Raw genomic sequence first — 23,485 nt, 5'->3', positions numbered from 1 at the left:
AGGCAGAGTGAATTAGTCCCTTCTTGGAACTCTTGTGGTACCATGGGCAGTACCCTGTACTGTAATTTTTGCCATATTGTAATGATTTGTGTCCCTGTCTCCCTAGATAATTTGGCCACTCCTTGAGGGTGTCAATTTGGTCATTGCACTTCCTAGTATACAGTTTGACTTGTGGTTAGGCTTTGTTAATTGCCAATTGAATTGAATTGAATTGAGTTGAGTTGAATTGAGTTGAATTGAATCGAATGTATTGAATTGAATTGAATTGAATTGAATTGAATTGAATTGAATTGAATTGAATTGCATGGAGAGAATTAGCAGAAGGAATTGGCAGGTAGGAAGGGCAGAGCCTAGAAAGAGTGGTGACATTTAGAACAAGACTTGTCTGATCTATAAGGAGGGGAACTCCTGCTCATGAGAGTGGGAAAGGTAACTGTTTACTCACCTGTAGTGGTGGAGTGAATGGAGCCGAAACCCCAAATGGACTTCTGTAAATTGTGTCAACAATTCTTACTTCTATAGTGTTTGCGTTGAGGACCAAAAGAGTTCATATATGCAGAAGGATTTTGTACATAAAAATGTGCTGCATAATGTAAGATACTCTTTCTCACAACACTCTGTGCCAAGATTAAAGAAATGTGTTGATTTTATATATTTTACTAAAGGATAGCGTGTATAACAGAGGAAGAGAAGGATGGGTTTAAAAAAATGATTATAGTTATACTCGTCTTGTTGACCTTTCTACTCTTCAAAGTCTCTTTGGAAGATATCATCCTGGTCTCTTTCAGTTACAGATGCCTCTTCTTGTCTCTGAGACAATAGCCCTAATATGATCTAATTTGCTAAGCCAGGTGGTGTGGAAGACAGAGAAAACGGCCAGCTCATTCTGCAGGAAGCAGCATATAAGGAGCCCACTGATCTGACAGGCTTGTGTCACAATGCACCAGTGTGGGAATTGCCCAGGCTCAGAAAAGGCCAGTTTTTCGCAACATTATACAACTCAAGAGAACTTTCTAACACAGAGGCAATGTTGACAGTTCCACAGAAAACACATGTCTGATTCTTGATGCTGACTAGAAGTCAGCCAGTTATTTTAACACAGGTTATAACTCTCACTGGTTTCACTTCACTTTCCCTTAAGTTTCAGGTTTCTTAAGGGCAGGGACCATGTTCTGGGCTTCATAACCTCTGCCCACACTTGTCTACCATGGTATTTCATGGGCGTTCCGTTATCATCTGTTATTCATTGGGTTTTTTAGTAGGTGTCAGGCAGCTTTCATGGTGACCACGTATTGGCAGATCATCAAGAGAGTGGCAATAGTGGAGCTTTCTCTACTATATGAACCACATGTTATTATCTTAAAATTCCTGGAATATATGTATGATGTCCTGTATGAATGATTGTGAGTTTATGACACTCATATTCTACTCCTTTTTCCCAACAGTTTAAAATATGTTTATGGCAGTTTACCTTCCTTTCATTCCCTAACTTAAAATATTTTACTTCTTTGGCTTTGGACTACCTGCCTACATGCTAAAAGATGCAACACTAGAAAACATGATTGCATTTTGATGTGTTCTTAGCAGGCTGCCTTAATTGCCAGCTCTGTTGGGTGGGTTGGATATCACTGTTACTTCTGGCAGGATCTTCTGAGATACAAGTATATTTCTTGGGCAAAGTAGCATGTTGAGTCCATCATCATTTGGAGTGAAACTCCGTCTACGTCCAGTAGAGTTGGTCCTATTGGTCACATGAAGGAATGAAAAACAGGCCATATTCGTTTCGATGTCATAACATTCTGGGACGTGTAGTGATGCCCATGAGAAAAAAAAAAAAAAAAGAATCAGACAGGGGACTCCATTTAAGAGACGTCTCAGCAAGCAGAATCAAGATGCCAGAATGAGGAACAAAGATAAATGCTGTCTAGGTTGTAGAGGTTGGAGACATTGCTCCAGCAGAGAGAAAGTTCCTTCAGGGTTAAGGGAGAGGCTGGATAGTGATCCTCAGGCCCCTTGTTACCACCTCCAGGCCATGATCTTTCTACTCCCCTGAAATTCCTGCCTTCACCTCCTTAGTCCATCTATTCAATCCCAGAGCGCCACCCTTTTTTTCATGGACATTTCTGGAATCCCTTCCTACTCTTCTTTCTCCTCATGTTGCTCCTGCCTCTGTTGTGGGCAATTTCAGAATCCTGGTAAAATTGCTCTAGCAATGTAGCTTCAGTGTTCTTTAAATTCTCTGGCTCCCACAACCTTAAGAGTCAGTTTCCTCCAGTAGCTAACTTCCGTGATGGTGCTCTGAGCTCTATGATCATCCAGATGTCTCCTGCTAGAATGTCAAACTTAACGTGCCAATATCTCAGAAGATAACCTCCCCTAACCAGGTGTCTCACTACTTGACTTCACAACTTCTCTTCTTCAGCCTGATAGAGACTTGTGGTCCCTACTTCCTCCCTCTCATTTCCCTGTATATCATCCCTTGTGGCTCCACTTCCCTTCCTAATGCAGTGTATACACCTCAGTATGTCACTTTGTGTTGGAACCTCCTAGTCCTCTGCTGCATCGGCTTTGGTGGCCTTGAAGCTTGGATGAGTCCTCCTCTCTGTCAGCCAATCCTCTGTCTCACTCAGCCCAGTGAACTGTTACAGGGACTCACAGTCACTAGGGTCACTCACTATGATTTTATGGTTGCTGATGGCAACCTACCCCCAGAGCTTCTTGCCAATCTTAAGCGGTCTTCTCCCCACAGCAGCTATTCCATACCTCCATCATTTCCCTCAACCTATCTTTTTCACCTTTCCCTGGGAAATGACTCTTATTTCATAGATAGAACTTAGATTGTAGACACTTTCAAACCCTCACTCAGACCTCATAATCACACCTTTCAACACAACTTTCAACCCCAACCCCAGTATGAGAGACAAAAATGTTCCTATTCCCACTCTAGATTCATTAATTCATTCGGCAGTCACTGAGAGCCAACTGAGTCCTACGAAGCACTGTGCTATATGCTTGGGACATTAGAGATGAGGAGGCAGACCCTACTCACAAGGCGCTTACAATCACAAGGAGCTTACAATCATGTAGGGGAGGCAGATATTATGGTGTAATGATCCCAAGATGCATGGAGCATTAGGAGAGTGTGAAGGGAAAATCCATGTAACTCAGCCTTCAGGGGAAGGAGATGAAGTGTTGTAAGGGACTTTTCAGGTGGCGTGCTATCTTGAACTAATCCTTAAAGAGTGAGTAGGTATTAACTAGGCAAGGTTGGAGTAGGAAGGACACAAGAGGTTCAGGCATTACACAGTAGAGAAAAATCACACTGAATATAGGGAGAGGGTATAAATAGGGTAAAAATAGGAAATTGAGTCATTCCGATTCTTGACTGGGTCCTACACTTTGTAAAGAGGTCATCTCACAAAGAACCTCAAACGATCACATTTTCCCACCATTTCCTTCTGCATTTTTTATTCTTTATCCTAGTGTAATTCCTCTCCTTCCCTCACCAGTATGATTCAGTTGTTAGTAACTCACTTCTGTGGATACTATGGCAACCACATTTCCTCTATGCCGCACCCTTCTGTATCTTTGCTTGGCATCAGTGGAGCCTCATGATGGAGCTCATATCTCTACTCCCCTTAGAGTGGACTTTGGAACATGCAAAAGTTATTACATCACTGCCTTCCAAGCTGTGGTTCCCCCACACTCCAGCATGATAGAAAACACCTTTCCCATCCACACCCTGCTCCCACCTTTGCATCCTTACTGGTCCTGGGCCAATTGCTCATGCCCTTAGACTCCCGCATGATCAACTATCAGCAAATTCCTTAATATGCCCTATTGTTTTATACCTAGATGTCTTCCCCATCACCATGGGTATGTTTTGATGCAGCATCTTAATTGGTACATATTTTAATGCAGGCTAAAATAACTATCAAATATCTAACCTATTCTCTCTTTTTTTTTTTTAATTTCCCAGATAACAAGGGTAATAGATGCTTTTTTTTTTTCATTTTAAAAATTCTATTATTGAAGTATAGATTACATACAGTGTTATTTTAGTTTCAGGTGTGTAAAATAGCGATTTGATAATTCTATACATTATTCAGTGCTCACCATGGTAAGTGTAATCACCATTTTTCACCATATCATGTTGTTATAATATGAACTATATTTCCTGTGCTGTACTTTTCACCTCTGTAAGTTATGTACTTTATGACAGGAAGTTTGTAACTCTTAGTCACCTTTCCCTATCTTACACACCCCACCCACTTCTCTTCTTGTAACCACAAGTTTGTTCTCTGTATTGAAGAATCTGTCTGTTTCTTTCTTTGTTTTGTCTTTTAGCTTCTACATAAAAGTGAAATTATATGGTATTTCCTTTTATCGGAATAATCCCACATAGCATAATACCCTCTAGGTTCCCACATGTTGTTGCAAATGGCAAGGTTTTATTCCTTTTTTTACAATGAAATTATATTCCATTCTATGGACACTACATTTCTTTATGTATTCATCTGTTGACAGACACTGGGGCTGCTTCCATAGCTGGGTTATCATAAATAATGCTTTAATAAACACAGAGGTGCATGCGTCTTTTCAAATTGGGGTTTCCCTTTTCTTTGGGTAAATACCCAGTAGTGGAATTATTGGATGATGTAGTATTTCTGATTTAATTTCTTGAGGAACCTGCATTCTGTTCCCTAGAGTGGCTGCACCTATTTACATCCCCACCAAGAGTGCATTGGTGTTACTTTTTCTCTTACCTTCTCACCAATACTTGTTATTTCTTGTCTTGCTGATACCAGGCAGAGTAGGGAGGGGAGGAAGTTGGGATCCAAATTGCAATATTGAAATATCAGAGGAATGTTATTGTCATATTCATAAACTTCCCTATACGTATCCTAAGGAAAACTTTTTTTTTCTTTAACGAGCTTTTTAAAGGTAATATACACATGGTAAAAATTCATATAGTAGCAAAAAAAGTTATTCAGTGAAAGTAAATCTATGTCTTCTCTAGGCCTCCATTATCCTTCCCCAGAAGAAGACCACCTTTAACAGTTTGTAGGGTTTTTTTTCCAGAATCTCAAAGTATATAATATGCATATTATGGTATATGCATACCTCACATGAAAATATATATATATATTAGGCATATATATATATATATATATATATATATATATACCAAGATATTATCTACAGCTCTCCATTTTATAGATACATGATTTTTGTGATTGTTAAAAGGTATGACATGCCATTTGCCCTCTTAAAAATTAAAGTGTCTGGTCCAATGGGACATTATTTTTTAAATATACTTCATGGTATTCCTACCCTGGCTGCATTGGAGGTATTTAATCTGTCCCCTGTTTATGTGTATTTAATTTGTTTCTAGTCTACGACTATAGACTATATATGCTGCAGTGAACATATGTTTGTGTACATATGCAGTGTACATATGTTTGCCTGCCAGAGTCCAGCAGAGTGTGGGTGTTGCCTCTAAAATCTTACCTGGAAAGAGTTTAATGGAGGAACTGTGAACACAGGTGCTGGCGAGATAAACGGGCTCAAAACTAAGTGGTCGAGTTCTTGGGGACTAGCAAGGGAAGACTTCACCTCTCCCAGGCACCAAGGGACAAGGAAAGGACAAGTGTTACTAGAAGCCAATGAGCCCACAGCTGGGAGAGAAGCCACCTAACAGGAGATGTGGCCATAGACTGAGGAATAAGCCACTGCCAAAATTCCAGAGTTCACAGTACATATAATGACTGCTTTTCTTTTGCTCTCTGGCTACCTATTAGTATACCTGCCAACGATGGATGGAAGCCAGAGGACAAGAAAGCCTAAACGATGCAGTCCATGGAGGTCAGCTTACTGGCAGGCATAAGATGATCAAAAATATATCTGCAAGGATGAATGGAGGATTAGCAGTCGCTGGCTTAATATTGTTTGACTTATAGTTATTGGACTTCACAATGGTGTGAAAATGATAGCATTGTTTACAAATTGTACTTTCAAGAGCATCTGGCTGGCTCAGTGGTGTAAGCATCTGACTTTAGTTCATGTCAAGATCTCACGGTTCATGAGTTCAAGCCTGCCTCAGGCTATGCTGACAACTTGCATCCTGGGGCTGACTTGAGATTCTGTGTCTCTCTCTGTCTCTCTGCCCCTCCCCTGCTCGCACTCTTTCTGTCTCTCTTTGTCTCCAAAACTTGAATAAACATTAAACGTTTTAAAAGATAAATTGTACTTCAAGTTTAAATTTTTGACCTCTCCCACTGCTAATGAGACGCGATACGACCCTCTCCTGTGATGCCTGGCAGAGCAACCAGCCACAGCTCCCAGTCCACCACATGATCATGGTAGTGAACAATCTATATGCTTACAGCCATTCTGTACTCACACAACCGTTGTGTTTATGCTTTCAACACAGTATTCACTGAAATACATGAGACAGTTAAACTTTAATGTAACATAGGCTGTGTGTTAGATGATGTCTCATAGTTTCAGCTAATGCAACTATTCTGAACACACATAATAGAGGCTAGACTAAACTATGATATTCAGCACATTATGTGTGTTAAATGTATTTTTGACTTAGCATAATTTCAACTCACAATGGTTTTATCTAGAGGTGACTCCATCCTAAATCAAGGATGATTTGTAATGGAAAAATCTTGGGAAATTTCCTAGAACTGGAATTGTGGTATCAGTAGGACAGAAAGAACCTCTTCCACATCCATTCCTCCACCTCCTTCGTTTGCTGGTTATTACCAGCGCTTAGCTGTGCCTACGGGCACTCGGAATTAGGACTACATACCCCAGCTTCCCTTGCAGCCAAAGCAATATAAGAGGAAGTGTCATGTGGCAGCTTTTCTGAGAAAGTTGAGACAGCTGTGTGCCTGGTGTCCTTTATTTTTTCTTTGATGTCATTCACATGCGGCCTTGGATCCTGAACTCTAGGGCCAAACCATTTGGATGGAAAGTGAACTGAGATTCTTCCAGCAAGAGCTGGTAGGAACTAGATTTCTTTGCACTTCATAGAATATAGCTGCCCAGTCAGACTTGAGCTGTATACCTCCAAATTTCACTTATTTTGGAGAGAAATCCACTTTTACCCTATTGAAATCATAGTTCTTCCTTGTTCTGTGTTGTAGGGAAAAACCTAACCCTCATGAAGGTATACAGATAACAGGTATAAATAGTTTGAATTTGTATGGGTTTTGTCAAGTTTGGTATTTTGAACTGAATTTTTAATACTGACTTTGAATTCAGCTACTCCATTCACAACACATGACTTAATCTTCTTGTGCCTCTGATTTCTCAGAGGGGTAGTAATATAAAGCACTCCATTTGGTTGTTATGAGGAATAATTAAATTAAAATATGTGAAAGAGGTCAGTGTCTGTCCAACATGCCAAACACTCAATGAATGTTATTACTGTTATTTTTACCATTATCATGTTTAACTGTCTTCCAAACAAGAGGTACCAGTTAGCCAATTACATTTCTGAAATGCCTTTTTCCTCTTCCCTTATCTATAGTGTGCATTACCAAAGTTTTTGTCCAATAGATGAGTAGTAGTATTTCATTTTTATTTACAATTGCTTTCTAAAATTGTGGTTGTACATCTTGACATTGTTTAAAAGTCATTTATGCTTGTTTTCTGGTGAACTTCCTTTTTCTTTCCTCTATTCCTTCTATTGGATTTTTGTTTTGTTTTACAGTGTGGCTTAAAAAAAAAAGCAATACAAGCATTATGGGAATTTGTCTTCTGTGTTTCTATTGGTGGTGCAAATATTTCCACCAATTTTCATTTGCCTTTCTTTTCTTTTTTTTTTTCTTTTTTTAAAGTTAATGTTTATTTATTTTTTGAGAGAGAGAGAGTGCAAACAGGGAAGGAGAAGAGAGAGAGGGAGACACAGAATCTGAAACAGCCTCCAGACTCTGAGCTGTCAGCAAAGAGCTAGATGCAGGGCTCAAACCCACAAACCATGAGATCGTGACCTGAGTTGAATTTGGACGCTTAACCTACCAAGCCACCCAGGCACCTCACTTTATTTTTTCTTTTTCCCTTTTTTTTTTTTTTTGGCTTTATTTTTTCTTTACAAAATTAAAAAAATATATATATTCAATATAATAAAAATGATCCTTCTCTACTATCATTACATCTGAGCTTAATATCCACCCCTATTTTAGAAAGATCGTTGTCATTCTGTATTATAAGAATAATTCCCCCATGTTTTCTCCTAGGTCTTCATAGATTGACTTACATAAAAAAAAATATCTTCTCCATTTGTAATAAAACTGGGGGAGGCAGTGAGATGAGATTTAAAGTGATTCTGCAGATGACTGTGTTGGAGCGTTGGCAAAAATGAACGCTTTGACACATAAATCTTACCTAAGAAAGTTATAGTTTCCTTTGATCCACATAATAGATACTTCTTAAACAAAGCATGTGGGAAGCCATCCTCCTTGCAGGTATGGGGTAAGCTTGCCTCCCGGGCTTTTTTTTTTATTTTATTTTATTTTTTTTATTTTTTTTTTTACTCTTGGGGGGAAACGCATCGGTTGTTTATAATGGAATTTTGTATTTCCAGGTTAAGGTGCTGCCAGGTACAGCCTAACTAATTTACAGTTTGTAAGACTGCCTCTCACACATCGCTTCCTGGTAGTAGGCAACATTTCTTTCTCTGCAACCAGGACCATACTGCCACTTGTTCACAGGTTAAGTAATGATGCCAAGACATTTTTATGCCTATGCTACCAATGGCCCATCTGTGGACAAGTGCAGGCAGATACTGCCTACCTTTTAAGGCCAAGGAGGTATTGAGCCCAGGGCCTTCCACTGGGCTCCACCATTGTTTCTGCTCTCTCTGGTGTTTGTCAGTTGTGATCATCACGGTTGAGAACACACGCTCTAGAGTAAAACTATCTGACTATGTACTTCCATCTTGAGCTATAGGGAAACAAATAAAGTCCCCTTACCTTTTTTGTTCTTTGCTTTCTCTTTTGTGAAACGGACATTACCACAGTGTGGAAATTAAATAAGTAAATAAATAAATACGTAAGTGCTTAAAAAATCTTAGCAACAAGTGCTCAGTAAATATTAAGAAGGCTTATCCCAATAGAGAATAGAAAAATAACTTTCTTCTTTTCTCCTAGGATTTTATAGATGCATTTTTATAAGAAAACATATAACATTGGTAACAATATTATAACATATAATAATATGAAATTATACAAATTAAGACACGTATAAGAAAAGTACTGAAACTTCATGAATAGTATCATTGTTACTATTATTCGAATAATGCATTTGCTTTCAAAGGTTCACTTAGCTATATACTAAATTTGCATATGCTTTGAACCTAGTTCTGGATTCTCTATGACGATTCATTCATTGGGCTTAGCCACATTTGCTTTCTAACATAATTTATCATCTGGTAGAACTCACCTAATTCATATGCTTCCTTTTCAGAAAATGTTTTCTGGATCAGCTTGAATTTTGATATTTATACAAAATCTTAGAACCAGCTGATCTGATTTAAAAAATCCATATTTTATTGGGCTTGCAACAAATTTACATAGTAATTTAGAGATGGTTGGCATTCTTACAATAATAACTTTTCCTATTCCAACACAAGGAATGTTTATATTTAAGCTTTTTTTAATTTTTTTTATTTAAAAAATTTTTTTAACGTTTATTTATTTTTGAGACAGAGAGAGACAGAGCATGAATGGGGGAGGGGCAGAGAGAGAGGGAGACACAGAATCGGAAGCAGGCTCCAGGCTCTGAGCCATCAGCCCAGAGCCTTACGCGGGGCTTGAACTCATGGACCGCGAGATCGTGACCTGAGCTGAAGTCAGACGCTTAACCAACTGAGCCACCCAGGTGCCCCAAGCTTTTTTTAAAATATCTCTCAGAAGAGTTTAAAGTTTTCTGAATGGCTTATTCACATATTTCTTTCATGTTTCTTGTTAAATTCCCTCCTTCCTTCCTTCCCTCCCTCCTTCCCTCCCTCCCTCCTCCTTCCTTCCTTCCTTCCTTCCTTCCTTCCTTCCTTCCTTCCTTCCTTCCTTCCTTCCTTCCTTCCTTCCTTCCTTCCTTCTTTCCTTCCGTCCTTCCTTCCCCCCTTCCACCTCCTTCTCCTTTTACTTCTGTTATGGCAAATGGTGCCAATTCTCTGACTATAATTCTAATTATTTCTTGTTCGTATGGGAGAATGATAAATTGTTTACCTTGTGAGCCTGGATCATGTAACTTCATCAGGAAGACTCATGAAAAATCTGATCTCCCTTCCTTCATCGCAGTTATGTATAATTGACATTTGTTGGAAGGAGATAAACAGAGTCAAGAGAATTTCAGTCTTAGAAGAGAAGCCCCTGAGGTGAGAGTAGCCTGAGAGAGCAATTGGAGAGGGAACAAATGTGACCCAGAGAGGAGCTCACTGAACAATGTGATTGGGATAACCCCCCAAAAGCAGGTTGATTAGGAATAGCACCAATCAGTAATTGTCAGATATGATCAAAGCTGTACAAGGGCCACTTTAAAGTGTTAGATGTTTTCCTTAAATACAAAAACTTTTGTATTTAACCAAGAAATTATAAAGTTACCCAAGATAAAATCAGTAAAATTAAAGCATTTTTCTTTTAAACAGAAAATTCAAGGAAACCAAATTATTAAAGTAAAACATGGTAACATTATAGAGCTTTTTGTTATGAAAAAATCCTATGTACATATGCCAATAAAATAGACAATGAATGTTTTGGAGGCAATGTAAATGACTACACTGGTTTAAGAAAAAGCAGCAAGAGAATGAAAGCGATGCGAGTCATTTCTTTGAAAAACTAGAATAACCCCATAAGTCTAACACTGGAGCAAATGCGTAAGACTTGGGGACCAGCTAGCCTGGCTGAGATGTTTCTTGCCAACACTTACTTAGTTCTTACTCATACCAGGGGAGGTTCTGAACATTTCACAAGTAATTCATGTCATTCTCCTAAGGGCCCTAGGAGGGAGGGGTTACTATTAACCTCCTTTTACACATCAGCAAATTGAAGAAGTTCAGAGGTTAAGGAACTTGTCTGCTCCCAAGGTCAACACAGGTGGCATGTGATGGAACTGAGAGGTGGCATGAAATAGTGTCCTCTAGTGCCAGCGTACCCAAGTTTACATCCTGTCTCACCAGTACTAGGTGTATGATCATCGGCACAGTTTTTTTTTAATGCTTTTGTGCTTTAGTTCTCATATATGTAAGACCAAGAGATGAATATAATAATCATATAAAGAGTTTAGAACAATATCTGAAACATAGCAAACACCCCTTATATAGAATCCTATTATTACTGCTATTATTATTAAAACAGGACAGGACAGAGAATACCTAAAAAGACATAATAACACATATGCAAACAAATGAATTTCCTGATACATAAAATATCAGAAAATCCAGTAATTTATTTAGGTGCTCTAAAGTTTTTTTTTTTCTTTTCTTATAAATTGAATTTATTTTTAAATATTTTACGTTTTTTAAACAATATCTTATTTATTTTTGAGAGAATGCAAGCAGGGTCAGAGAGAGAGGAATAGCATATCTGAAGTGGGCGTGATGCCTACACCAGTGACCCAATGTAGGGCTTGAACCCACGAACTGCGAGATCATGACCTGAGCCAAAGTTGGATGGTCAACCAACTGAGCCACCTAGAAGCCCCTATTTTTTTCACATATAGTGTTATATTAGTTTCAGATGTACAATATACTAATTCAGCAATCCCTTACAATACCCAGTACTCATGGCAACAAGTGCACTCCTTAATCCCCATCACATATTTCACTCACTACATCTGCACCCCCCCCCCAACACTGGTAACCATCAGTTTGTTATCTATAATTAAGTGTATGTTTCTTGATTTGTCTATTACTCTTTTTCCCCAACTTTTGATCATTTGTTTAGTTTCTTAAATTTCACCTATGAATGAAATCATATGGTATCTGTCTTTCTCTGACTGACTTCTTTTGCCTAGCATTATACTCTCTAGCTCCATTCATGCTGTTGCAGATGGCAAGATTTCATTATTTTACATGGCTGAGTGCTATTCCACTGTGTGTGGGTATTATACATAATATACCACATCATATAATTATGTGTGTATAATACCACATTATAATACCACATCATATATACATACTAAATCTTTATCCATTCATCATTTGATGGACGCGTGGCTGTTCCTTATCTTTGCTATTTTAGATAATGCTGCCAAAATTATCAGGGTTCTTGTATCTCTTTGAATTATCGTTTCTGTATCCTTTGGCTAAACACACAGTAGTGTGATTGCTGCAGTTGTATTTTTCACGTTCTGAGGAACCTACTATGTTTTCCACACTGACTGCACCACTTTGCATTCCTATCAACAGTGCAAAAGTTCTTTTTCCATATCCTCATCAACACCTGTTGTTCATTGTGTTGCTGAGTTTAGCTATTCCAACAAGAGTGAGGTGGTATCTCATTGTCCTTTTGACTTGCAATTTCCTGATGGTAAGTGATGATAAACATCTTTTCACGTGTCTGTTGGCCATCTGCATGTCTTCATGGAGGAGTGTCTGTTAAGGTCTTCTGCCCATTATTTAATTGGATAATTTCGTTTTTCAGTATTGAGTTTTGTAAGTTCTTTATGTAGTGGATACTAATCCATTACTGGATATGTCATTTGCAAATATCTTGTCCCGTTCTGTAGGTTGCCGTTCATTTTTGTGGATTTTTTCCTTAGCTGTGCAGAAGCTTTTTGTGTGGATGCAATCCCAATAGTTATTTTTGCTTTTGTTTCCCTTGTCTCAGGAGATATACCTAGAAAACGTTTCTTTGGCTAATGTCAAACAATTACTGCCTGTGTTCTCTTCTAGAATTGTTATGGTATCAGGGTCAGCATTTATGTCTCTAATCCATTTTGGACTTATTTTAATGTGTTTTGTAAGAAAGTGGTCCAGTTTCGTTCTTTTCCATATTTCTGTCCAGGTTTCCAACACCATTTGCTGAAAAGAATACCTTTTTCCCATTTTATATGCTTTCTTCCTCTGTCAAAGATTAATAGACCAGATAGTTGTGGGTTTATTTCTAGGGGGGTTCCGGAAGATGGTGGCGTAGGAGGAAGCGGGGCTCACAGCGTGTCCTGCCGATCACTTAGATTCTACCTACACCTGCCTACAGAACCCAGAAAACCGCCAGAGGATTAGCAGAAGGGAGTCTCCGGAGTCAAGAGCAGACTAGAGGCCCACGGAAGAGGGTAGGAAGGGCGGCGAGGCGGTGCGCGCTCCACGGACTGGCGGGAGGGAGCCGGGGCGGAGGGGCGGCTTGCCGGCCAAGCAGAGCCCCCGAGTCTGGCTTGCAAAAGCGGAGGGGCCGGACAGACTGTGTTCCGACAGCAAGCGCGACTTAGCGTCTGGGAGGTCATAAGTTAACAGCTCTGCTCGGAAAGCGGGAAGGCTGGAGGACAAAGGGAGGGAGAGCTGCTGAGCCCCCGGAAGGCAGAGCTCAGCTTGGCGGGGAACAAAGTTGCCAGCGCCATCTCCCCCGCCCATCCCCCAGCCAAAATCCCAAAGGGAACCAGTTCCTGCCAGGGAACTTGCTAGCTCCGCGCAAACACCCAACTCTGTGCTTCTGCGGAGCCAAACCTCCGGCAGTGGATCTGACTCCCTCCCGCTGCCACAGGGCTCCTCCTGAAGTGGATCACCTAAGGAGAAGCGAGCTAAGCCTGCCCCTCCACCCCCCGTGCACCTTGCCTACCCACCCCAGCTAATACGTCAGATCCCCAGCAACACAAGCCTGGTAGTGTGCAAGTAGCCCAGACGGGACACGCCACCCCACAGTGAATCCCGCCCCTAGGAGAGGGGAAGAGAAGGCACACACCAGTCTGACTGTGGCCCCAGCAGTGGGCTGGGGGCAGACATCTGGTCGGACTGCGGCCCCGCCCACTAACTCCAGTTATACACCACAGCACAGGGGAAGTGCACTGCAGGTCCTCACCACGCAAGGGACTCTCCAAAATGACCAAACGGAAGAATTCCCCTCAGAAGAATCTCCAGGAAATAACAACAGCTAATGAACTGATCAAAAAGGATTTAAATAATATAACAGAAAGTGAATTTAGAATAATAGTCATAAAATTAATCGCTGGGCTTGAAACCAGTATACAGGACAGCAGAGAATCTCTTGCCACAAAGATCGAGGGACTAAGGAACAGTCACGAGGAGTTGAAAAACGCTTTAAACGAAATATTTCTAGGTATTCTATCTGTTCCATTGGTCTACGTTCCAATTTGTGCCAGTACCGTGCAGTTTTGATAACTACAGCTTTGTAGTATAACTTGATATCTGGAGTTTGTGATGCCTCCAGTGTTTGTCTGTCTGTCTGTCGGTCTGTCTGTTTGTTTGTTTAAGATTGCTTTGCTCTTCAGGTTCCTTGGTGGTCCCATATACAGTTTAGGACTGTTTGTTCTAGTTCTGTGAGAAATGCCGTTGGTGTTTTCATTGGGGTTACATTAAATATGTAGATTGCTTTGGTAACATAGACATTTTAACATTATTTGCCCTTTCAATCCATGAGCATGGAATTATCCATTTCTTTGTGTTGACTTCAGTTTCTTTCAACCTTATTTAATAGGTTTCAGAGTATGGGTTATTCACCTCTTTGTATAAGTTTACCCCTAGATATCTTATTTTTTTGGTCCAATTATAAATGGGATTGTTTTCTTAATTTGTCTTTCTGCGGCTTCATTATTAGTGTATAGAAATGCAACAGGTTTCTTTATGTTGATTTTATCTTATGACTTTACTGAATTCGTTCTTCAGTTCTCACAGTTTTGTCCGTGGAATCTTTCAGGTTTTCTACAGCAGAGTATCATGTCCTCTATAAATCGAGACCATTTTTCTTCTTCTTTATTGATTCCATCGCCTTTTACTTCTTTTTAGTGTCTAATTGCTGTGGCTAGGAGTTCTAGTACTGTGCTGAATAAAAAAGTGGTGGGAGTGGATATCCTTGTCTTGTTCCTAGGCTTATGGGAAAAGCTTTCAGGTTTTCCCCATTAAAAAAGATTTTAGCTATGAGTTTTTCATAGATGGCCTTTATTATGTCGAGGTATTTTTCCTCTAAACCTATTTTGTGGAGGGTGTTTATCATGAATCGATGTTGTACTTCTTCAAATGCTTTTCCAGCAGCTATTGAAATGATAATTGGGTTCTTCTCCTTTATCTTATTGGTGCACTGTAACATGTTAATTGATTTGTGAATATTGGACTATACTTGCAAACTAGGAATAAATCTACCTCAATTGTGGTGAATACTTTTTTTATAATGTATTATTACAGTCAGTATGCAAGTATTTTCTTGAGGATATTTGCATCTATGTTCATTAAACATATGGGCTTGTAGTTCTTTTTCTTAGTGGAGTAGTATTCTGATTTTGACATAAAGTTAATGCTGGTCTCCTAGAATGAAGTTGGAATTCCTTTGAGAAGAACAGGGAGTAACATTTCTTTAAGTTTATAGTAGAATTAATCTGGTCCTGGACTTTTGTTTCTTCAGAGCTTTTGGATTACTAATTTATGTTTGAGATTCTATCTCACCGTATCTGTGCCTCTCCTCTTTCTTCTCCCTCTCCCTCTCTTGCTGTCTCTATCTCTCTCTCTCTCTTTCAAAATTAATCACTTTTAGAAAGATAAGTTGAGACATTTTAAAATCAAATACAATGTCAGCAATTACGGCAATATTGTCAGATGGAATGATTTGAGAAACTTTTAAATATTGACATCAAACTTGTCATCCCAATTTTCAATAAATAAAAATTTAAGAGGTTTTTTTGCAAGATCGAATATCAAATCATACGTTGAAGGAGTTTTTTTTAATCATATATTAAAGCATAACAATTTTGAGAATGAATGTTGAAAATAAAATTGTAAACAAAACAAAATACCTAATTTTTTGATTAAACAATTTGATCACACACTCACACCCACAAGACTCCTGAAGGAGTCCTAGTGCTGATGCCCTTGTGTGAACTTTGCTGTTTCTGAAAAGACCTCTGGTTACGAATGGGTGGCCCAGATTGCAAGCCAACAGAGGGGAGGGTCGCGGGGAGGTGGGGCTCTTCAAGGGCACGAACACGCCAACCTCTCCCGTGTGCCCTCTGCCCTCTCATCATCAGCCGTGATGAGTCGGGTGATGCTCTTCCTCTGTGTCCACAGGCTTAAGCCGTGTGTCCAACACGCCATGTGAGACTTGTGAGAAGACTCCCAAGTGCAAACACCAGCAGGCGCTCAGGGAGGTCGCCTCGTCCCAGGCAGCCTGTGTTCCTTTGCCTGAGTGCCAGGACAAAGGCTGCCTCAGCCACATAGGGAACGATGGACTTGTGAGGCCTTAGCATTCTGTGCAGAGGTCCCCGGCAGGCCTGGAGCTTAGAAAGGACTGGGACGAGCCTCACCTGCGAAGACGTGAGTGCTGGGATACTCCTTACACAGCAGATGGCTGCTTGCCAGAGATGTCTGTGCTAGGGATGGGGCAAAAGCTCCACCGTGCGAGCAGTGCAGTAGACAGAGTTCAGCCTTGTCCATCGCAGGCTCTTCTGTATCCCCATGTAACACGGCCCCCAGCACAGCGTGCCTGACACTGACATCCCGACACTAATATTCCTGTCTCCCAAGCTGCCCAAGCTCCCCAGGATCCCCACTGCACAGCTCTGCAGTACAAGAGCCTTCTCTGCAGTGGGTCTATTCCAGAGAAGGCGTGGGCAGTCCCAATGCATGGAGGCCTCTTGCCCCTATCATATGCAGACAACATGGTCAGCGGGGTGTCAGCACGCTGTGGAGTTGAGGATCTGTGCGACCAAGCCTTACCTCTTCCAGGGCAGAGGCTGTCGCACTCTCTAGAAGGGAAGGCAGGCCTTTCTCTCGCTGCTGTCTGCACACTGGCTGGAGAGGCACGTCTTCTCAGCTGCTTGATGGGTAAATGTCAGGGTACCCTGGAAAAGCTCCCAGTGCTGACCCGAGTCTTTGGGTGTGAACATCCAAAGAAAGTATGGCCAGTGATTGTGCAGTGGGAATACGGCCTCAGTGGTCATGAGGCTGGGCCCTTTGGGGCATCTTTCTGCACAAGCAGGCCGTTACTTGATAGGTCTTGCCGAGCAGGAACACTTTACGGGACAGGTGAACACAGGGTCCCCCACATGTTAATATCTCCAGCCAATACCTCCTTCGGGGCCAGGGTGACGTTTCCGCCCGGCCTGTCCCAAAGACAAGGTACGGACAAAGTGTGGGTGTGGAATACACTCACGGCACCCAGAGCCAAACCCTCAAGTGTGGACACTTGAGGTCCATGGGCAGAGGCCAAGGTGCTCTGTGTCCGAGGGATTACAGCCCTCATGCTGCACACCCGGCATCCCCGGGTGTCCTCCCGTATCCGCAGCTCTCCCCGGGGAGCCCTAGGGTCCAGGAGCTGCTAAACCCCCTGCACAACTGTATCTGCTGCCCAGCGGCCTCTTCCACCCCAACATCAGCGTGTGTGGGCTCCAGAGTGCTGTCCCTCGAGAGAGGACACCCTCAGCAATTCAGGAGCCTTCTGACTTCCATGTCTCTGAACCACACGTGTCTCATTGGCCTGTCGGGATCATCACGTTGTTCTCTGTTCACAGGAAATGTCTCGCATTGCCTGTGCTCCTCTGTCTCCCTGAGTGAGCCCTGGCGTGTTTGTGTCTTTTCCTGGCTTTGCCTGTGCCGACACCTCTCTGGTGATGCCTCCTTGCCTGGCCTAAGTGGGCACAGCTGTACCCGTGTAACCGCCTTCGTCTCTGCACACCTGTGTGTTGGGTCAGCTGTGGCTCTGGTGGCCTGTCTTGTCTTTGGTGTATGCTTCTGCGCTTGAGTGTGCTTCCCTCTGCATTCAACCCCTTTCTTCCACTGACAGATCCAGTTGCTGTCCTGCTGTCAGGTGGAGGGGCTTCTGCGTGTTCTGTTCTATGTTCCAGGAGCCAGAAATCCTTCCGTGCCTGTAGGACCTTCGTCAGAGGATTGGCCATGCACTCACTGCCAGCCAGTTAATGTCCCCAAATGCAGCTGGCTTGCTGTGAGCATTCTGTCACACCTCTATTTTCTGTCCTTCTGCTTTCAAACCCTTTGCGCCCGAGGGGCTCAAACGTCACTGGCCTGCACATTGCAGATGCAGGCGTGAATTGTGAAAAGCAGACCGGCAACGTTTTCCCACTTACTCTTTTGCCACGTGGCATGTTCCTGGCTGGGAGAGACTTCCCCCTGCCAGTGTGTGTCTCATTTCCGTGTGCCTCCTGTGTGTTCTGGTCCCTAATTTGTCCATTACGTCCTCATTGTCCTCCCCTCGGGTGCGAGTTTCCTCCATCACTGTGGTGGAAGGTAACCTTTATAACCATACGTTGGCTTGAAATTACGGGGCGGATCACCTGTCTGCGTCCGGGGATCCGAAGGAGACCTTGGCTCTTTTGCTCAAGGTGCACCCTTTCTATGTGATGAGTCACTTTGGATGAGAAGCTTGCCAGAGGCGAGGGGCCTCAGAGTTGAGCACATTTCCTGGGCATCTGTGAGAACTTCGTTGGTTCCACTCGGAAAGCGTTGACATTCATGGATGTGCAGCCTCTGCTTTTGCTTGAATTTGCCGAGCTTTGGGACGTGATTTCTTCCCGCACGTGCTGTGCCTAAATCTCTGCTGTCTCTTTCTGGCAGTCCCGTTTCCTGTCTCCTGCTGGTAAGTACAGGGCTTCCAGCAGCCCTGTGGGGATCGGGTCCTTGTTTTCTTCCCTGCGGTGCCCTCTTCCTCACCCCGAATGACCTCATTGCAGCTTCCTTCTAGTTCAGGGATCGTTTCAGACTGCCCTTAAGGTCCACGTGGGAGCAGTGCCTTTTGTGCTGAGGGCTGACCACTGTACACCATTCGTCTATGTGCAAATAGCACAGGTGAATTTCACCAGGTGAAACTGCACACTGTAGTTGCCCTGTCTTCAGAGTCAGCCCACCTGTCTCCGCCTCGGCTGCCCCTGCTCTCCTTCCTCCTACCCTCTACTTGCCTCCCCCTCCCTTGTCTTCTTCCTGTCCCTCCCTCCCACTTTCCTTCCAGCTCTCTTTGTCTTCATCTCCCTCCTCTCCATCACTAATGCCTCCCCCTGTCTCCGTCTGTCTTCCTTGTAATAGGTGCCCCTCTGTCTCTTCTTGTCTTGCTCCTCCCCCCTGTCTCTCCCGCCAATCTCCCTGGGACTCTCCCTCTCCAGGCCGGTCTTCCCCTCCACTCATCCTTCCTTCATCTGCTCTGCTTGCACGTGTCTCTCTCTCTCCCTCTATAGCTCTGTCTCTCTGTATGTCTCTCGCTGTCTGTCTCAGTGGACATTCTGTGTCTGGGTGCATGCTTCTTCAGAATTCTCATTGGCGCTTGGGAAATGTGAACTGAACTCATCTGCTTTTGTGTGTACTAGTGAAAGCAGGCACCGGGCTTTCTCAGAGACAGACACAGTTTCCAATTCTTGGTGAAGGGCCCCTAAGTGCCCTGCTTGGTTGGAGTCGTCCTCCTTTTAGTGGAAGGTTAGATTTCAGGACCGGAGCAAGCTGCTAAATCCTACTACCCCATCTCCCTGGCGCTCTGTACGGAGATCAGTAGGGCACCAGTGGCAGATGGTGCTCTGGGGGTTGTTCTTTGCTCTGCATTGCAGTGCAGTGAGGTCTACTGAGCTGTTTTCTTGCAAGGACACGGCGGTGGGGTGGGTCTAGGGTGGGTGTCACTGGTTCTGGGTGGGCACCCACCTTACCGCCGCCCTCAGCCTAACGGCCAAGGAGGAGATACCGTGCGGACGGCCATGTGGCCCCGGTAGGCGTGACACTAAGGACTTCTCCAGGCCTTGCCCCAGCTTCATGAAGAAGGGGCAAGGGACGGAGCAGGCAGTGGTTCACGGCATGGACGTTCCTGTGCTGAATGCTCTGGTGCCCGTAGTGAGGCCTCTGGAGAAAGGGTGTACAAGCGACCACAGACTGTGCGATACCGGGACCTCGCAATTCAGGCCTGGAAGGTGACAGCGCTGAAGAGGACATGCGGCAAACGGGGGCCACGCTGGCACCTTGGCACTCGCTCCAGAGCCTGGACCGGCCATTGGCGCGCGCTTGCTGGCGGCCAGCACCCTGTCTTGCTGTCTTGCAACTGATTGCTCCCCGAACCTGGCCAGCTGGCCTGACCTGCCCTGGAACCACTCGCCCCCAGGCCGCATGCGCACACTCTTCACTGCCTCTGTCTCGGCCCCTCCTCCACGGGAGCCACAGCCAATGCGGAGTCCTCAAATCCCAGAGCCTGTGCGCCTGCGCGCAACTTTGGCGGGCTGAGGCGGGAGGCTTCAGGGAGCTAATGGTCTTGCGGCCAAGGCTCCCCCCACCTGCTGCCATTTCCTGTCCTTGTCCTGAGGCTGCCCTAGCTACACTGGGGCCGGGGCCGAGCGTCATGGCCAGCGTGTCGCGGTCCGGACAAAGCGGAGATTCCCGTCGACCCTGGGCCCTGATCATCCCGGATGCGAAAGGTGGAGAGACCCGGCCCCGCGGGAATGCAGGGGCGCTGGAGGGCGTGGGCTGGCCGCAGTCCCCAGGTTCAGGGGCGGCAAGTGCCCATCCCGTGCAGGAAGCCCAGGCCGGGTGTGAGATACAGGTGGCAAGCCCAGCGGAGGAATTGGTGCTGATATTGGATGACGGAATGGTGGCGGCTGAGGTGGTGATCGGAATGGTGGCGGCTGAGGCGGCTGAGGTGAGGGAGGAGGAAGAGGACGGCGAGACGACCAAGGATGAGGTGGCTGGAGAGGAGAATTCTGAGGAAGCCAAGCCAGAAGCAGAGGACATGCACGAGGAGGAGGAGGTGGAAGTTGAGAGACAGCAGCAGGAGGAGTTTCAGGAGCAAGAGGAGAAGCGCGAGGCAGATGCAGAGGCGGAGGAGGGGCCCCAGCTCTCACAGCCGCTGCAGCAGCAAGAGCCAGCGCTGCCTCCTGCCTCAGCCCAGGACCCGCTGGCAGCACTGGAGCGTCTTCAGCTGAAGATCAGCGCTGGGAATGCCCAGGATTCCAGGGCCTTATGGCGGCTGAAGCGCAGGATTCTTCGGAGGCAGATTTCTTACCTGGATCACAGAAGGGCCATCATCAAGCACATCCCTGGATTCTGGGCCCAGGCGGTATCCTTCCTTGTGCTGGTGGGTGATGGCGGGGGCTGTTGTGCAGGAGGGCTGGGCACTGAGAGCAGGGTGCCTCAGGGCGATGGCCCCCAGAGAGGAGAGCTGCGGAATGGTCCCTGGCCCTGGGTTGGTGTGGTCTGGGATCCAGTGTAAGGCCTTGGACAGGGGCGGTTGTTGGGGATGGGGGGACTTGGTGACTGGGTCTGTTTCCTCTAGGTCTCCGCCAACGTTGGCCTGCAGGCTGGTCTCAAATATTACTTGCAGACACGAGCCATGTGTCCCCATGCTACCAGAGCTAGGGTAGCACAAAGCAGCCTTCACTCAGAGCAGATAAGGCAAGGAAATATTTCGCTGCAAAATGGGAGAGTTACGCAGGCCGCACACCCACCTTCACATTCACAGGCTGTGCACGTTTCCTAGCAGTTCCTTCAAAAGAGAGCATTTCAGACACACACTCATGACCTTTAGTGGAACCACGCCAAGCCCCTTTGCCAGACAGTAGGACGACTGAGACCCACTCCGAATGGGGTACAAGCTGCCTCCTCAGACCCTGACACACACACACACACACACACACACACACACACACACACACACACACAGAGGATTCTCTCCTGGTATCTCCACCCCTGCTTCCCTCTCTGTCCTCAGGCTCCGGCTCGGTCCCACCCATGTCTTTCTCTCCGGACTGGCTGTGTCACTGTGTCTAATCCTTTTCCCTCCTCGGCCCTCCTCGTCCGTGCTTCTCGATCTCTTTCTCCCTCCCACACCCTCTGCTTGCAGCGTAAGTGTGCAGTCGGGTTCCTGTAAGCCATGTTATTCCATCTGGACTCAGGAGGCTGGTGACAACATAGGTCTTCACGGGAATATGCCAAGAAACCCAGCCGTGAGGAGGGGTCAGAGCACATGCTGACATCACAAGCTATGATGGGCTGCTGGCAGCCCACACAGGTCAGATATAGGAAGGAACTGTGAGGCGTGCAGGCAGTGGGGTCTCTCCCTGCTGTGTGCAGACAGCGTGGGAGGTACAGGAAGCCAACGGACTGCCCAGTGTCGATGGGGTCTGATGCATGTGCAGAGGCTGAGGAGTGTGGGGACTAGTGTTTCCTGGTCTTTCTGCACATGCCGTGATCTAGTCCCTTGCTCTTAGCCTGGGAGGGTTGGAGGGGGGCTGTGTCTGTTTCCACAGCATCTGAAGGCACAGCTCCTTGACACAGCACAGATTCTGAATCACCCCCAGTTGTCGGCCATGATCGGTGCCCAGGACAAAGACGTGCTCAGCTACGTGGTCGACTTGGAGGTGAGACCGGGGAGGCTGTGGCTGGGGGCCGTCCCGTCGGGTGTGGGATTTGGGCAGGAGAGGGTGAGGCAAAGGTGCTCACCCTCACAGCCAGGCAAGTAGCTCAGGACCCCGAGGGAGGACACTTGCCCCCTCCTGTCCCATTGCTCACGGCAGGTGGAAGAAGTGGGCCATCCCAAGTACCGCTGCAGAGTGATGTTTTTCTTTGGGGCCAACCCGTACTTCCGGAACCCAGTGATCATTAAGGAGTATCAGCTGAGCTTTGCTGGTAGGGTGTGGGTCCCATGATGGTGCGGGGCAGGGGGATGAGGAGCATGAATCAGGGGCAGGAGGGAGGGGGAGGGGGAGGGGCAGGTGGGTGGGGAGGAGGCCATCAGCTTGTTCCTCAAATCCTCTCTTCCTGCAGGCTACAGGACATCGCGTTCCACTCCAGTCCAGTGGTTCTGGGATTATGAACGTGGAGCTCCCAGTCGCAGGCATGACCCCACCAGCCTTAACTTGTTCAACTGGCTGTGTGAGCACAGCTGCCCAGGGGCGAACAGGATTGCCGAGGTGGGGCCCCTGAGGCCTTCGTCAGCAGTGGGGATGTGGGTGGCCCCCGGCCAGAGAGGAGAGTGGGCTATGCCCAATGTGGCGCTGGCCTGTGTCCTCTTCCAGATCATCATCGAGGACCTGTGGCCCAATCCCCTGCAGTACTACCTGAGGGAGGAAGGGACCAGAAGACAGTGATCTGACGTGCTCACGTGTCGGTGAGAACCCCAGTATGCGGTGTGTTGTCCTGCGTGTTGTATGGGCAAGGGAACGTGGGCCACACATTGGCTTGGAAATGGAAGGTCCGCCGACACAGGGACACAGGTAGCATGGGGAGAGGGTGGGAGGATGACAGGGGACCTGCAGAGACTCAGCAACAAACACACAGAGGGTCGAAGCCTGCAAACCAAATGCAGTTGTGCTGTGGGCTGGGGCTTTGGAG

General features: G+C 45.2%; 1 protein-coding gene across 1 annotated transcript; it reads left to right on the top strand.

Moving 5' to 3' along the window:
• Positions 1-20,352: 20,352 nt before the first annotated feature.
• On the top strand, positions 20,353-23,261 carry LOC122212822 (testis-specific Y-encoded protein 1-like). The gene is made up of 5 exons (XM_042926798.1): positions 20,353-21,212; positions 22,435-22,512; positions 22,669-22,780; positions 22,919-23,064; positions 23,170-23,261. Exons 1-5 carry the CDS (start codon positions 20,406-20,408, stop codon positions 23,239-23,241), a joined length of 1,215 nt encoding a protein of 404 aa, XP_042782732.1. The 5' UTR covers positions 20,353-20,405; the 3' UTR covers positions 23,242-23,261.
• The last annotated feature ends 224 nt before the right edge of the window (positions 23,262-23,485 follow it).

This window comes from Panthera leo (genome assembly GCF_018350215.1).
Source record: "Panthera leo isolate Ple1 chromosome Y unlocalized genomic scaffold, P.leo_Ple1_pat1.1 chrY_random_Un_scaffold_78, whole genome shotgun sequence".
Lineage (NCBI taxonomy): Eukaryota > Metazoa > Chordata > Mammalia > Carnivora > Felidae > Panthera > Panthera leo.
Note: the sequence above shows the minus strand (reverse complement) of the source record. Positions and strands in the feature narration are given on the sequence as shown.